General features: G+C 48.7%; 1 protein-coding gene across 1 annotated transcript in view; it reads left to right on the forward strand.

Moving 5' to 3' along the window:
• Positions 1–9,545: 9,545 nt before the first annotated feature.
• The window catches only part of LGR5 (leucine rich repeat containing G protein-coupled receptor 5), a 111,116-nt gene continuing 103,899 nt past the window's right edge, over positions 9,546–16,762 (forward strand). The window contains exon 1 of the mRNA XM_068167432.1: positions 9,546–9,834. Coding sequence (XP_068023533.1) covers positions 9,623–9,834 — 212 coding nt within the window. The 5' untranslated portion in view covers positions 9,546–9,622. The remainder of the gene's footprint in view (positions 9,835–16,762) is intronic.

Below are 16,762 nucleotides of genomic sequence, written 5' to 3' on the forward strand. Positions count from 1 at the left end.
AGTCTCTCCTCACAGGGCTGTGTTCCAAGCCCCTCACTAACTTTGTTGCCCTTCTCTGGTCTCGTTCCAGCAAGTCAACCTCCTTCCTAAACTGAGGAGCCCAGAACTGGACACAGGACTCGAGGTGTGGCCTAACCAGTGCAGTGTACAGGGGCAGAATGACCTCCCTGCTCCTGCTGGCCACACTGTTCCTGATGCAGGCCAGGATGCCATTGGCCCTCCTGGCCACCTGGGCACACTGCAGGCTCATGTTCATTTTACCATCAACCAGCACCCCCAGGTCCCTCTCTGCCTGGCTGCTCTCAGCCACTCTGACCCCAGCCTGTAGCACTGCATGGGGTTGCTGTGGCCAATGTGCAGAACCCGGCACTTGGATGCATTAAATCTCCTGCCCTTGGCCTCTGCCCATCTGTCCAGCCTGTCCAGGTCCCTCTGCAGAGCCTCTCTACCCTCCAGCAGATCAACTCCTGCCCCCAGCTTGGTGTCATCAGCAAATTTACATTCTTGAAGTATGTGTTTTCAGAACACACCAAATGCTCCCTGCACACCACTGATAAGATGAAAATCTTTTATCAGGAAGAGAAAGATACCTTGTGCAGGAACAGAGAGAGGTGGAAGAATATTCTAGCAGAAGTGTTTCTGAGCAAGGTCATCTAGTGTGAGGTGTCCCTGCCCATGGCAGGGGGGTTGGAACTGGCTGAGCCTTGAGGTCCCTTCCAACCCTGACAGTTCTGTGATCCCAAAGTGACTGAAACTATTACAGCCATGTGCTGCCCAGGGAGGTGGTGGAGTCACCATCACTGGAGGTGTTTAAGAGGAGACTGTATGAGGCACTTGGTGCCATGGTTTAGTTGATCAGATGGTGTTGGGTGATAAGTTGGACTGGATGATCTCAAAGGTCTTGTCCAGCCTGGTTAATCCTAATTCTAACTACCACAAAAAGGAAAAGAAAACAACTGTTATTGTGACCTCCTTCAAACAACCACAGAACAATGTAATCACTCATTATGCAGTCTCATGCACATGCAATTAAGAAACCACAGGAACCCCAGGGTGTTTGCCACACAGGCACAGTAAGGAGAGGGATGAAAGGATTGGACAGAACTGCCATGTGAGCTGCTAAACTAAGGAATTGCTCTGTGCCTGCAGCTGGTCTGTATCAGCTCTTGTCTTTTACCCAGAAAAGAATGCAGATCACCACAGCACGTAGAGGACTCGGAAATCCATCATGCCTCTCCACACGCACACGTACTCAAAGGGTTTGTGCTTTACAAGTGTTAAGGAAAAGGGAGGGGGGGAAATATATATAAAAAACAACCCAACCCTGCAGCCCCCTCTGAAGCAATGTTAACTTCCTTGCAGATGTGGAGGTTTTGACTTTCCATGGGAGTGCTGAACTTCAGCTGCGTTCAGTGAAGATGACTTTGGAGACCTCTCTCAAAGGTCACCGAGAAGCAGCACAGAATGCAGCACTTTCTGGGCTTCCTACTGTACTATAATGCACAGTAATTCATGTTTAAATGCTTGGCTCTGACACCTTCTATTATAGGGAACAAGTGGCTATTGATTGCTTTTGTGGAGGGAGAAAGCAGAGTCCCAAGACTACGCAAGGCAGGAAGCAGTCAAAGGAATTCATCCATCACCACGCAGCCTTACAACATTTCCATCCTTCTTTTGGCCTTTTCTGAGAAACATTTGAGCTGCTGCCTTGCCATTTGGGTTCAAACACACTCTGTGGTTTTTCTGTGCATGTAAAGACAGAGTGAATCAATCCGTACCTGCTTCAGTGATTTACTGCCTAGCAGGAGGCACAGCGGCGATGACACCGTCAATATCAGCACCTGACAAGAGGGAGGCCACAGTGCCTCTGACCTGCCTTGCTGCCACACTCCCATGTGCTACAGTTGTTAAGAAACTGCACTGGGGCTGTTGATGTGATTTTCTAGGGCTGTAAGTGAGAAGCAAACTTGGAATGGGCTGTTAGAACTTGAGGGGAAAAAAGACTGGGAGCTCTTGTCAGTTCCCAAATACTAGTTGTGGTGACAGAAGATATCATTTCTCATCTAACACCTTGCCATTCTTCATGTCCCTTTACACATAGCTTGCACTTTCTCCCCTTTCTTCTTCTGGCTTTACATGAGGCATACCAGGTCTAGGAACAGAGCAGTAAATGTTAAAAAACATAATTCAAAGTATTGTTCAAAGCACATGGTTCCTATGTTGGTGGAATATCCACTTCATGCTTTTGCAGCCTGGCTGCAATTCCCTCAGTGATGTCAAGTTCACCTCAACTCAAAATAGCAGAAGGTTCATAGAATCATAGAATGGTAGGGGCTGGAAGGGACCTCTGGAGGTCATCTAGTCCAAGTCTACTGTTAACACAAACTACCCTGGATCAGGAACATGCCCAGCCAACTTTCGAAAGTCTCCAGAGACAGAGACTCCACAACCTCTCTGGGCAGCCTGCTCCAGGGCTCTGTCACCCTCAAAGTAAAGAAGTTTCTCCTCAAGTTCAAGTGAAATCTCCTGTGATGCAGTTTGTAACCCTTGGTCCTTGTCCCATCACTGAGCAGCGCTGAGAAGAGCCCAGCCCCATCCTCACGACCTCCACCTTTAGATATTTATGTGCATTCATAAGATCCACCCTTGGCCTTCACTTTTCCAGGTTAGGATCCCATGTGTCTCAGCCTCTCCTTGTAAGAGAGATGTTCCAGTCCCTTAATCATCCTCTTGGCCCTCCTTTGGACTTTCTTCATTAGTTCCCTGTCCCTCTTGGGAGCCCAAAACTGGAAACAATAGCCCAGGTGCAGCCTCACCAGGGCAGAGCAGAGGGGGAGGAGAACCCCCCTGGACGTGCTGGCCACACTTCTTAATGCACCCCAGGATACTATTGGTCTTCTTGGCCACAAGGGCACCTTGCCAGCTTATGATGAATTTGTCCACTAGTACTCCCTGGTCCTTCTCCATGGAGCTTCTTTCCAGCAGGTAAACCCCTAACCTGTACAGGTGCATGAGGTTATTCCTCCTCACATGCCCTTGTAGAACTTCATGAGGTTCACCTCTGCCCAACTCTCAGCCTGTTCAGGTCTCACTGGATGTGGCCCTTGGAGCCATGGTTTAGCTGTCAGGAGGTGTTAGGTATTAGGCAATAGGTTGGACTTGATGATCTCTGAGGTCTTTTCTCCCCACTTCTAATTTTGCTCCATGCCCCCCAGTCCTATCACTCTCTGACACCCTCAAAAGTCCCTCCCCAGCTTCCACCACCTCCCTGGGCAACCTGTGCCAGTCTCTCACCACCCTCATGGGGAACAACTTCTTCCTAACATCCAATCTCAATCTCTCCACTTCTAGTTTTGCTCCATCCCCCCCAGTCCTATCCCTCCCTGACACCCTCAAAAGTCCCTTCCCAGCTTTCTTGGAGCCCCCTTCAGATACTGGAAGGCCACAATGAGGTCTCCTCAGAGCCTTCTCTTCTCCAAACTGAACCACCCCAACTCTCTCAGTCTGTCTCCATAGGAGAGGTGCTCCAGCCCTCTGAGCATCCTCGTGGTCCTTCCCTGGACACTCCATCCTAACCATCCTACATTTCAGGGACCAGCATTTATCACTAGGAAAACCAAAAATGGTGTTATCTGCCTTGGTCTGAAGAACACTGCATGGTTTAATAAAGTGCTGCAAATACATGTGTTAGCTCAAGCCCCTCAGTGAAGCATGACAGACACATGCTGCAAAGGAAAGTGAATGTGTACCAATAGCTGAACAGAATCAAATCACACAGCACAAAAATAGCCTTCTGCTGCATGTTTTAAAACCCTATGGAATGATAAATCTTGAAAGACATCACCATTCTCCAGGGCTAGCTGGGAAGAAGGACAGATCAGGTGTCCTGCAAAGAGGAAAGGATCTTTCTGCACCGATCACTGGTCAGTTGCAGTAGTGCTCTACAACTGCACAGCCTAAGGGTTATGGGAGCTTCACAACTCCCTCATCAACCCTTGCAGTGTAATGACTTCAGCACATCCAAAGAAGAATTTATCTTCCCAGTGGGCAGAAAAAGAAATCCCATCCTCCACAAGGGCTTTATTTACTCCACAGCCTAACCATATTGGGCTGTCTTCCAGAAACTTGCCCTCACCCACAGACAGGAAAGTGAAAAGCAAGTTGCGCTGAACTGTAAACCACTTTGTCCTTTTGCTTCTGTGCTGTGTACTTTGGTGCTGTATTGGGCTGGCCTTGGTGTTTAAGCATCAGCTGCTACCTCTGCTAATGCAGGATCTGTTAACATTCCTGCTTTAAACCCCATTTTGACTGGGACAAGTGATCGTTTCATGGCTAAGCATAGATTTTTATTGGTAAATGCTTCAGCTACACTCTTGTCTAAAATCAGTTCATCCAGTTTCAGCTCCAAAACACAAACAGCAGTGAATACCTTGAACACACGCTTTTTACACGATCACAGAATGCTAGGGGCTGGAAGGGACCTCAGAAGTTCACTCAGTCCAGCCCCCTGCCAGATCAGGAGCACCTAGAGCAGGTCACACAGGAACACATCCAGGCAGGTCTGGAATATCTCCAGAGAGGGAGACTCCACAACTCCCCTGGGCAGCTTCTTCCAGTGCTCTGTCACCCTCACAGGGAAAACATTTTCCTCCTGTTTCCATGGCACTTCCTCTGCCTCAGCTTCCATCACTGCCCCTTGTGCTGGCATTGGGCATCCCCCAGCAGAGCCTGGCTCCAGCCTCTGGGCACTTGACATTGCTGGCTCAAGGCCAGCCTCCCATCCACCAGCACCTCCAGGTCCTCTTCCCCTTCACTGCTGTCCAGCAGGTCAGTCCCCAACCTATCCTGCTCCACGGGGTTGTTCTTTCCCAGGTTTCAAGACTCTACACCTGCCCTTGTTGAATTTCATTCAATTTCTCCCTGCCCTTCATTTTAAGGTCAGATTCCATGTAAGGTTTAAAATCTGCCATGCTGTAATTAGTGCTCTAAAAGACACATGTTAAATATCTGTCTGCTCTGCTGTTTTTGACATAGGAACTGATTTGCTTGCTGTGTGCTAACAATACAGAACACAACACAGCATTTTGTTTATTTGTTTGTATCATTTGCATCTATCTGGAAGGTGTCCAGAGAAGGGCAACAAGGCTGGGGAGGGGTCTGGAGCACAGCCCTGTGAGGAGAGGCTGAGGGAGCTGGGGTTGCTTAGCCTGGAGAAGAGGAGGCTCAGGGGAGACCTTCTTGCTGAAGGGAGGTTGCAGCCAGGTGGGGGTTGGGCTCTGCTCCCAGGCAACCAGCACCAGAACAAGAGAACACAGTCTCAAGCTGTGCCAGGGGAGGTTTAGGCTGGAGGTGAGGAAGAAATTCTTCCCAGACAGAGAGATTGGCCTTTGGGATGTGCTGCCCAGGGAGGTGGTGGAGTCACCATCCCTGGAGGTGTTTAGGAAGAGGTTGGATGAGGCACATGGTGCCGTGGTTCAGTCAATTAGATGGTGTTGGGTGATAGGTTGGACTTGATGATCTCAGAGGTCTCTTCCAACCTGATTAATTCTATTCTATTCTACTCTACTCTTTTCTATTCTATCATTTGTATTTATTTGTATTATTTGTATTTAGCTTTTCTAGTTGTTTGTCTTTAACATTTCTATTTGTTTGTATGATTTGTATTTATTTGTGTTATTTGTATTTAACTTTCCACAAAGATACCTTTCATAGTGATTATCCTGAAGCTGGAGGGTCACTACAGCATACATCTCATTTGGAAGACAGGGCTGGGGTTTTGGTTTTGCCTGAGGATCAGGAAGACAGGAAGAAATTCAGGACAGCACCCTGCTGAGGCCCCTGAGGGGTTCGTTTACTACCTCGACGAAAGTGGAAGCCCAGAGCCCGCTGATGGCTGTACCATGGATGTCACTCCACCTGAGGAGGACATTGTGCTGAGATGTCAGGATTTGCAGGAAATCCTCCAGTCCCCATGGCCTTCTGGAACAGTAACAGCACCATTTGGAAGAGTAACAGCACCTCCCAGACACATTACCAAGCTGACAGATGTTTCTCCTTTTCTCTTTATGGAAAGCCAGAGACCTATGAGGAACATAAAAAGGAAGTAACTGTGCAGTTTTACTTCAGTGTACAAAGGTAGGAATTATCCATATCCGTTCCTATCAAACCCCTTTTATTCCTCAAGCTGTTTCTGCTTCAATCCCTGAGTAACAGCGAAGACATTAAGGGACGTTAAGTATTTCAAAGAGAGTCGCTAGCTGAACAAATGTGTTCATGCAAAACAAACAACATTCAAAGGACTTTTACAGTTAAACCCTCACTACTAATTAACCTGTGCCTGTCTAACCTCAGATATCTTGTGCAAGCTGATAAATCCTCAACAGAAAATGAACAAACAGAATACACTTGGCTTCTGAGAACAAACCAAGTGTGTGTGCAACAGCCCCAGGTTGTATAAATACCATTTCACTCCAGGCATGAAAAATGTTTCTTGAGTAAAACTGTTCTGATTTCCTTTTGGCAGCCCACGTTAAGGATTCTATTATAGAATGGAACAGAATTAACCAGGTTGGAAAAGACCTCTGAGATCATCCAGTCCAACCTATCACCCAGCACCATCTCATCAACTAAACCATGGCACCAAGCACCCCATCCAGTCTCTTCCTAAACACCTCCAGGGATGGTGACTCCACCACCTCCCTGGGCAGCACATCCCAATGGCCAATCTCTCTTGCTGGGAAGAATTTCTTCCTCACCTCCAGCCTAAACCTCCCCTGGCACAGCTTGAGACTGTGTCCTCTTGTTCTGGTGCTGGGTGCCTGGGAGAAGAGACCAACCCCCACCTGGCTACAATCTCCCTTCAGGGAGTTGTAGACAGCAAGAAGGTCTCCCCTGAGCCTCCTCTTCTCCAGGCTAAGCAACCCCAGCTCCCTCAGCCTCTCCTCACAGGGCTGTGCTCCAGACCCCTCCCCAGCTTTGTTGCCCTTCTCTGGACGCCTTCCAGTATCTCAACATCTTTCCTAAACTGAGAGTTCCAGAACTGGACACAAGGTGTGGCCTGACCAGTGCTGAGTCCAGGGCAGAATGACTTTCCTGCTCCTTCTGGCCACACTATTCCTGATGCAGGCCAGGATGCCATTGGCCTTCTTGGCCACCTTGTCACACTGCTGGCTCATGTTCAGCCTACTGTCAACCAGTACCCCCAGGTCCCTCTCTGCCTGGAACTGTAGTACAGATGTCACCCTGGAGTAAACATCACAATATGTGGTGAGAGGCCCTGAACACAAGCCCTATGAGGAGAGGCTGAGGGAGCTGGGATTGTTTAGCCTGGAGAAGAGGAGGCTCAGGGGTGACCTCATTGCCCTCTACAACTACCTGAAAGGTGGTTGTAGCCAGGAAGGGGTTGACCTCTTCTCCCAGGCAACCAGCACCAGAACAAGAGGACACAGTCTCAAGCTGCACCAGGGGAGGTTTAGACTCGAGGTGAGGAGGAAGTTCTTCACCGAGCGAGTCATTCGTCATTGGAACGGGTTGCCCAGGGAGGTGGTTGAGTCATCGACCCTGGAGGTGTTCAAGAGGGGATTGGGCGTGGCACTTGGTGCCATGGTCTAGTCATGAGGTCTGTGTTGATAGGTTGGACTTGATGATCCTTGAGGTCCTTTCCAACCTAAGTGATACTGTGATACTGTGATACTGTGATATATCAAACCATTAGCATGAATCTAATCAGCACAGCACCAAACGTCTGGCAGAACATCAAATTCAGTGACAAAAGTGTCACTGCCTTTGTAGTGATGAGAGTGACAGAGCACTGGAACAGGCTGTCCACAAGAGGCTTGAATCTCCTTCTCTAAGGATACTCAAAACCCACCTGGATAACAATCTGGGCAACCAGCTCTAGGTGAACATGCTTTAGCAGTGAGGTTACAGAATACAGAATGAACCAGGTTGGAAAAGACCTCAGAGATCATCAAGTCCAACCTATCACCCAACACCACCTCATCAACTAGACCATGACACCAAGGTTGGACTAGATGATCTCCAGAGGTCCTTCCAACCCCTGTCATTCTGTGATTCTGTGCTACAAGACACAAGAGAGCGGTCAGAGGTTTTGAGAGGTTTCCTGGACAGATATCTAGGCACACAGTGAAAATTCTACCTCCTGCAGAATTTTTCTCCTCAGGCATTTCTTCAGGACAGCCTATGCTTTCAGGCACCGTTTTATTTATCTCAGGATAAGGTAGTGCTTGGGGGAAAGCTCTGCAGCAGCTCCCTGAGTCTGGATTTACAAAACCTTCTGGCCTGCCTCACCAGCTAGACAGCAGACTCCTTTTTCAGTATTTTGTATAAAGCACCTGAGCTTTATACAAAGCTTCTTCTGGAAGAACCTTCAGAAGCTCAGGTTACACCAAATGATGGTCCAGGGGTGGGAATAAGGATTATAAACTGGGCAGAATACAAAAGCATGTGTTTTGCCAGCCTTTTCATTACGCTCTCTTTTCAGGCTTAATTGTTGATTCAAAGGCCATGTAGCAGAAAACCTTTAACTAATGCTCTCCAATGCATGCCTAGGTAGCCTGTGCAACAACTTAGTCACCAACTTAAACAGGAATTGGGCTGGGACTGTGTTATTAAACTGGTAGCTAGTCTCAGGTCTCGAACTTGCAGTCATCTTTGTTCACACTGAAAACTGACTGGAGGGAGAAAAAGATGTTAACAAAACCCTGACATCCTTACCCTTCCCTCACCAACGGCATACTCGGTCACAGAAGAGCAGCACGAGGGCCACTTTCTGCATAAACTGAGGTGTGGAAGTCTCTGGCAAGAAGCTGGATGAGGGACAGCTCGATAGCTTTCAACGACACGGTTTGCTTCTCCTTTAGAAAACCGGCTGCCTGTCGTCACGCCTGGGATTTAACCGAATGCTAACAAGGGATGAGAGCAAATCCGTGTCTCTGAACATCGCTCCGTCTGCAGTGGAGACCGCTCGCTGGCGAGAGGGCGTCGTGGCTGTGATAAAGGTCTGGCTTAGACCTCCCAGCCCAAAGAAGCACCCTAGCCTTAACCTCACCACCAAAGAGACCACTCCCCACTGACCCCACTGCCTCAGGACCATACCTGTGCCCCCCAAACCGTACCTGCCCCGCTCCCCAAATTCAAATGTAGTTTTGGCAGGGAGAAGCTTCCAGACAGCCGCAAGAGCCGCCTCGCAGCAGCCTCCACAGCGAGAGCGCCCCTGCCCTAGGGCGGATCCTCGCACCGAGGGCAGATCCCCACCGGGAGGCGAGCCCCGGGGAGCGGTGGCCGCGGGCCCGGCGAGCTGGAGAGAAGGCGGGGGAAGGGGGGGGGTCCCCCCGCCTCCTGCTGCCCGCCCGCTCGTACGGAGGCGCGGGCAGGGCGCGCTGCGCTGCGGCGGGCAAGGCTGGGGCGGCGTCAGCGGGAGCGCGGTGCCGGCTGCAGGGCTTTAAAGCAGCCTGTAAGCTGAGATGCTACCACAGACAGCGGCGCGGCGGCGGCCGCAGCAGCAGCTCCCCGAGCCCACACGGGCGCCCGTCTTTCGCCCCCGCCGCGCCGCGGGGCGTGAGAGCGGCTACTGCCTAGCTCTAGGTAGTCCCCGGACCTCATGGCGACGTTTCGCACTGCCAGCGCTTTCCTTCTTCTCTTCCTCTTCTGCCTGCCGGGGCTGCGGCGAGGGGCGAGGGGCGGCGGGCAGCGCCCGCGGGGCTGCCCGGCGCCGTGCCGCTGCGAGCAGGAAGGGATGCTCATCCGAGCCGACTGCTCCGACCTGGGGCTTACGGCCGTGCCCGACAACCTCAGCGTCTTCACCTCCTACCTGTAAGTGTGGGCAGCCCGCGCTGGGGGGCCGGGAAAGAGGGGGTTTGGCGGGCGCCTCGGTAAACGGCAGCGGAGGGGCAGCCGCCAGCGGTGACTAGAGACCCGCGGAGCCCCCGGGTTGCCTATTGAAGACTTCAAATAAGTTTCTAATCGCTTTTTAATCAGGGGGCGGGTTGTAAAGCGTTTGCAGGTATCTCGCAATCTCCGTGCCAGGTCCGGCGCCTGCAGCATGGCTGTGTGATGTGCCGTTTGGAGGGTAATTAAAAGCGGTTGCAACGGCAGAAACTCAATTCGATCTGCGGGGACGTTATAGCTTCACCTTTGCATCCCGGGACAGGGCTTCAGGGCTTTGAACTGCGGTTGCTGCTGATTTAATCTTTAACAGATTCCCCCGCTCGGGTTGAGGAAAGGCAATCATAAAGCAACCTCCCAGGAGGCGGGCAGCGCTTGGGGACCAGCGCCGTACCCGGGTGGCCCCGCGCTGCCGCCGCGACGGGCAGGTGCCTGTGTCCGGAGCCGGGCCTGGGCTGGCGGACTCGACCCTGCTGGAGCCCTCCCTCTATCTCAGAGAACTCTTCTTATGGGGAGCCCTCCCTCTGCCTCGAAGAACTCTTCTTACGGGGCATCCCTGCCCGCCCCGTGCCACGGCGCTTGGGAAACTGCTCTGCGGCTCGGGCGCGCTGAATCGCAGCGTATAGGGACAGAGAACGGATACGTTATTAACAAAACCAAACCAGAACAGAACAAAAAGAAAGGAAAAAAAACCCAACCCTCAAAACTGCGGGGAAGCTTTCTCTTTGCTCCCTTCCTTTTGACGGGATAATCGTCATTTCAGCCTGCCTTGGGTTTGTGCGTGGAAAGCGTTGGTGTACCGAAAGTGTTAATTCAGTGCCCTCCGTAGCGATTTCACATTTGTGGCTGCATGCCCGGTAGCGTTTTTAATTTAATGCTTCTCCTTACCTAGCACAGAGCGCGGCCGTTTCTGAACGTGTTTGTCCGTCGGTGAATTTCGATGCGCTGTTAGCACGCTTGCTACTATGGTTACTGTAAGGACGCTTGCTGTGTGTCTGGGGCACAAAAGTGGCGATTCTGAACTCATTTTTCCGTTCATACTGGACTTCAAAGGGCGTAAAACATCCCAGAAATTAGATGGAACTAAACTAGAAATGGCCGTTCTGAGAGAATTACGAACATGGCACCAGCAAGGTAGGAATTAATTACCACCGACAACAAGTAGATGTTAGGAGGAAGCTTCCTTTAGTGAAAACAGCATTGGTTTAGAAAGAGGATGTACGGCTGAAAGACTTTCCCAAATATTAGGCATGTAAATACTGCTCTGAATTTCATCTTAATAAAATCAGGTTTAGCTTATTTTACCATAAACGTTTCAAAGTCAAAGCTCTTAGTAATGCCAAGAGGCAGGAGACAGTGTGGCTGACTGGCCAGACTTTGACCATGGGTGAAAAAAAGATGCAGTCTTTGAGACACCTGCAAAGTGCTGCTGGTTTCAAAAGATCCAGATTTAGGGTATGCACAAGACAATGTTTGCTGCTGCTTAAATAGTCATAAGCAGAAGGAGAGATTATGAAGGTATAAAGACATGTGTAAGCCTTACATATCCAGTAGCAAGAAGTAAATGCCCCAAATTCTTGGTTACTTGGAGGAATGCTAAAACTGGAATAAAACATTAGAGAACCTACTGTTTGCATGTCTTAGGGGGGAAAAAATCATAGCTATACTTGATGTTGTGACAAAATACACTGCTGAAGAGCTGCATACCTCCAGTAAGCTGCCTGCTCAGTAGGATTGTGAGCGGGTACAAACTTTTGGGTTGAGATCCTCTTGTCCTTCAGCAGGGGAATGTCTTTAGCTGACTGAGAATGCTGCGCTGTTCAGTAGCACGCACCCTGAAGTAAAAAATCACCGCTGTGGGACAGGCAGGCTCTGAAATGTCCAAGGCTGCATACAGGCAGTGTAACAGTATAAAAGACTGGCTCATACCCATCGGCAGCGACACTTAACCCTTTTCCAAATCCACCAGGCTCTTATCCTTGCATTGATTAATTATTGTCTAATTATGCAGAGCTGAAGCTCCTGCCTGCCTCCCTCCCGTAAAGAGACGTCAAGCTGCATTGTCTATAGATGGCTAAGCAATGGCAAGTTGTAAAACGTGCCTGATTGTTACCGAGATGCTTGTCTCCCTGAGCTTGGTAGAGGCTACCAGATGCTTCTTGATCATTTTAGTCTGGTTTGGGTTTTTTTTTGGGGGGGTTGTTTTGCTTTTTGTTGTGGGTTTTTTCCACCAGAAAACCAGAGATGTCTTTTTGCACTGTGGCAATTTCTACTTCCCATCAAAGCAGGAGATGAAAACTGTATGCTGACATCGACTCTCTTCCCAGCAAAAAAAACCCACCCCACATCCCACCTTTCTCTAGTCAGTTCTGTTCTTGCACAGCAGACATACCTGACCAAAACTGATCTGTGGTACTACTTTATGTTAAGTTTGAGGGTTTGTTTTGTTTGTTTGTTTCCTGTGTTTCTGTCATTTTGATCTTACCTCTCTATCTCACAGAGGCATTAAGAAACAAAACTAAACTAAACTAAACTAAACTATGCTTTTCTGATTTGCACTGGAAACTGTGAGAAGCTGAAATGCTTGGTTTATGTCGGGACAAACGTGTGCAGAGCGTGATATATTACTGTGACTGAAGTTCTCATGGTGTTTTTACGATGCTGCTCTTGCAGCAGAGCTAAATGCAGACTGCAGATGGACCTGCTGCACATTTCTCCCTCCTTATTTACATTCCCAGGCAACAATTCTTGCCTCCCATCAAAAAATAATAATCTCTTTATCTATGATTACATGTCAGCTGCCACGAATTGTTAGGTCTTTTAAGAGCAGATGAGGAGATTCCAGGACTTTTCTTTCCATTCCTTATTCTTAATTTACTCCTTTTTTAAGGCTAAATAATGTACTCAGTGTATTTAATTCAGTTCCCCTTGACATAGATGAGAATTCCATGTGCTGACGAAGGGCAGCACCGCGTCTCTGTTTCAAATTAAGGGCATGTCACTCTCCTATCAGTGCACAGCAAAGTGAAGAAGCCAGGTTCTACAGGTCTTCTGCGCTTGAGACCCTCATTAATTCTCAGACCAAGCCTGTGCATTAGTGAAATATTGCTGCCACTTACTGTGATGTGGAAAATTGAGGCAAAGGAGGGCTTGCTCAAAGTCAGAGGTAAAGTTCATGACAAACCCAGTAATTACAGTATCACTAAGGTTGGAAGAGACCTCAAAGGTCATTGAGTCCAACCTGTCACCACAGACCTCATGACTAGACCGTGGCACCAAGTGCCACATCCAATCCCCTCTTGAACACCTCCAGGGATGGTGACTCCACCACCTCCTTGGGCAGCACATCCCAATGGCGAGGGACTCTCTCAGTGAAAAACTTTCTCCTCACTACGAGCCTAAATTAAAGACAGTGCACTTTATCCTCACTCCATTGCTTACCCACAGGCTCACCTTATTTCTCCTGCTTATAAATACTCATTAAAATTAGTGTAAGATCTGACAGCACCTGTGCAAGATTATTTAGCCTGATTGGTATAAAATATATCTATATATCTGGTTTTGTATCTGAGGACAATGTCAAAGACTATCAAGAATATTTAGTGTGATGAGTATAAAGAAAGTACATGTATCTGGGTTTGCATCTGAAGACAATGTCAAAGATAGTCAAGAATATTTTGTATGATGAGTATAAAATGTACATGTGTATATAATCATAGAATTATTAGGGTTGGAAGGGACCTCAAGGATCATATAGTTCTATATCTGGGTTTGTATCTGAAGACAATATCAAAGATAGCTCTTAAAGATTTTGAGGATCTGCTCTGGTGAGACCCCACCTGTAGCACTGTGTCCACTTCTGGAGCCCCTATTGCAGGAAGGATCTGGAGGTGCTGGAAGGTGTCCAGGGAAGGGCCACGAGGATGAGCAGAGGGCTGGAGCTGCTCTGCTGTGAGGACAGACTGAGGGAGTTGGGGTTGTGCAGTCTGGAGAAGAGAAGGCTCTGAGGAGACCTCATTGTGGCCTTCCAGTATGTGAAGGGAGCTACAAGAAAGCTGGGGAGGGACTTTTGAGGGTGTGAGGGAGTGATAGGACTGGGGGGAATGGAGCAAAACTAGAAATGGGTAGACTGAGATTGGATGTTAGGAAGAAGTTGTTCCCCATGAGGGTGGTGAGAGCCTGGCACAGGTTGCCCAGGGAGGTGGTGGAAGCCTCATCCCTGGAGGTTTTGAAGGCCAGGCTGGATGTGGCTGTGAGCAAACTGCTGTAGTGTGAGGTGTCCCTGGCCATGGTAGGGGGGTTGGAACTGGCTGATCCTTGAGGTCCCTTCCAAGCCTGACAATGCTGTGATCCCTGTTGGGTGCCTGGATAGCGCAGAATAGTAAATCTGTAATAAATGCCTGGGCTGTCTAACATTTCAGATGCTATATTCTTTGTGCTCAAGCCCTCTGAGTGGTACACTCAGTGGCATGTTTTCTGTGAAATATGGAGCAGAATGTTTTTCCTAACCTACACCGTCTTAGATCAACATAGACAGGGGTGCATACTTGTGTAAATATTGCAGCATATGGTTTGCTGCCTTTTACATCCGAGTTCACATAATGAGCTATGTGCTATTACTCACTGAGATGCATGTTATTTGCATTAAAAAGAGTTTCCTTGTGAGTACATGGCAGACATGCAGAGAAACATGTGGGGGAAAATCTGATCCATGTAATATCCCATGGCAGGGGGGTTGGAACTAGATGATCCTTGTGGTCGCTTCCAACCCTGAATGAAACTATGAAACTATGAAACTATAATATATGTGGTTACTTTTTTTTTAATTCAAACTCTAGGTGTTTAATATTGCATAAAATAATTGCAAACAATAAAACTCTTTCCTTTTTTTTTTTTAATGTCAAAAAGTATGTTCCCAGAAATTATCTACACTCCTGAAACAGGAAGGGTAGTTGTTTCTGTGTCAAGAATCCCCAAAAACCTTAACACCCGCCCTTTGGGGTCAATTTGGGCTATTTTAGGCACTCTCATCTCACAGTGCAAACTGTCTGCTTCTTCACCTAGGGGCAGTTTGCCTAGAGTGATTTCCCATTGGAATGTGCTGCCCAGGGAGGTGATGGAGTCACCATCCCTGGAGATGGGATGGGATGGGATGGGATGGGATGGGATGGGATGGGATGGGATAGAATAGAATAGAATAGAATAGAATAGAATAGAATAGAATAGAATAGAATAGAATAGAATAGAATAGAATAGAATAGAATAGAATAGAATAGAATAGAATAGAATAGAATAGACCAGGTTGGAAGAGACCTTCAAGATCATCGTGTCCAACCCATCAACCAATCCAACACCACCTAATCAACTAACCCATGGCACCAAGTGCCCCATCAAGTCTCTTCCTGAACACTTCCAATGACAGTGACTCCACCACCTCCCTGGGCAGCACATCCCAAAGGGCAATCACTCTCTCTGTGTAAAACTTCCACCTAACCTCCAGCCTAAACCTCCCTTGGTGCAGCTTGAGACTGTGTCCTCTTGTTCTGGTGCTGGCTGCCTGGGAGAAGAGGCCAACCCCCACCTGGTTACAACCTCCCTTCAGGGAGTTGGAGAGAGCAAGAAGGTCTCCTCTGAGCCTCCTCTTCTCCAGGCTAAGCAACCCCAGCTCCCTCAGCCTCTCCTCACAGGGTTTGTGCTCCAAACCCCTCACCAACTTTGTTGCCCTTCTCTGGACACGCTCCAGCAAGTCAACCTCCTTCCTAAACTGAGGGGCCCAGAACTGGACACAGGACTCAAGGTGTGGCCTAACCAGTGCTGAGTCCAGGGCAGAATGACCTCCCTGCTCCTGCTGGCCACACTCTTCCTGATGCAGGCCAGGATGCCATTGGCCCTCTTGGCTGCCTGGGCACACTGCAGGCTCATGTTCAGCCTACCATTGACCAGCACCCCCAGGTCCCTCTCTGCCTGGCTGCTCTCAGCCACTCTGACCCCAGCCTGTAGCACTGCAAGGGGTTGCTGTGGCCAATGTGCAGAACCCGGCACTTGGATGTGTTAAGAGAAGCCTGGATGAGGCACTCAGTGCCATGATCTGGTTGATTGGATAGGGCTGGGTGATAGGTTGGACTGGATGACCTTGGAGGTCTCTTCCAGCCTGGCTGATTCTGCGATCTTGGGAATGACCACAGAGAGATCCAACAGCAAGTTATCTTCTCATGAAGAACTAAGCTGTGTAAAATCTCTTACAGCTTCCAGAGTCCTTGACAAGATTTAGGAGTTAGGTAGTTAGTAAAATATCTGTTTTTAAAGAAAGTGCTGCTTTATATAGGTACAAACTTTACAAACTGTTTTTTGTGCCTTTCCAGTTGAAATAAAAGAAGTGGTTACCATGTGGTTTCAGTTAATAATCTGAGTCTTGTTCCAGATGAGCATGAAGGTGAATCCAGGTTCTGGATTTAGCAGTTAGTGCTAACCCACCCCCCACCACCCCCCTCCTGAAAAGAAAACTGAGCATTTCCTCTCTAGTTATGGCAATAGTAGCTATGGGAAGGCAAAAAGCATGCAGACCCCAATTAGAGGTACCTAAAATGGGAAGCAGCAACTAACTGTGTTTTCAAAGGATTCACTTTCAATTTCAAAGCATAATGCATCAACTCAAGGATAGTTTCTTTGCGAGGAAGCTGGGTTAAAAATGCATTTAAGAAGCAAAGGGTACTCTTCCCACTTGGGAACACAGCACTAAAAATAACTCTTCACACTGCCTCCTGAAGAGCCTTGCGCCGCTCAGAGCGGGGTGGGGGGAAAGCTACTGGCACACCGCCTCTCTCTCTTGCAGCCTTTGCTCTGTGGAAATGTTGCA

The sequence above is a fragment of the Melanerpes formicivorus genome, unplaced genomic scaffold, assembly GCF_026170545.1.
Source record: "Melanerpes formicivorus ecotype bairdi unplaced genomic scaffold, bMelFor1.0.p_v2 SCAF_117, whole genome shotgun sequence".
Taxonomy (NCBI): domain Eukaryota; kingdom Metazoa; phylum Chordata; class Aves; order Piciformes; family Picidae; genus Melanerpes; species Melanerpes formicivorus.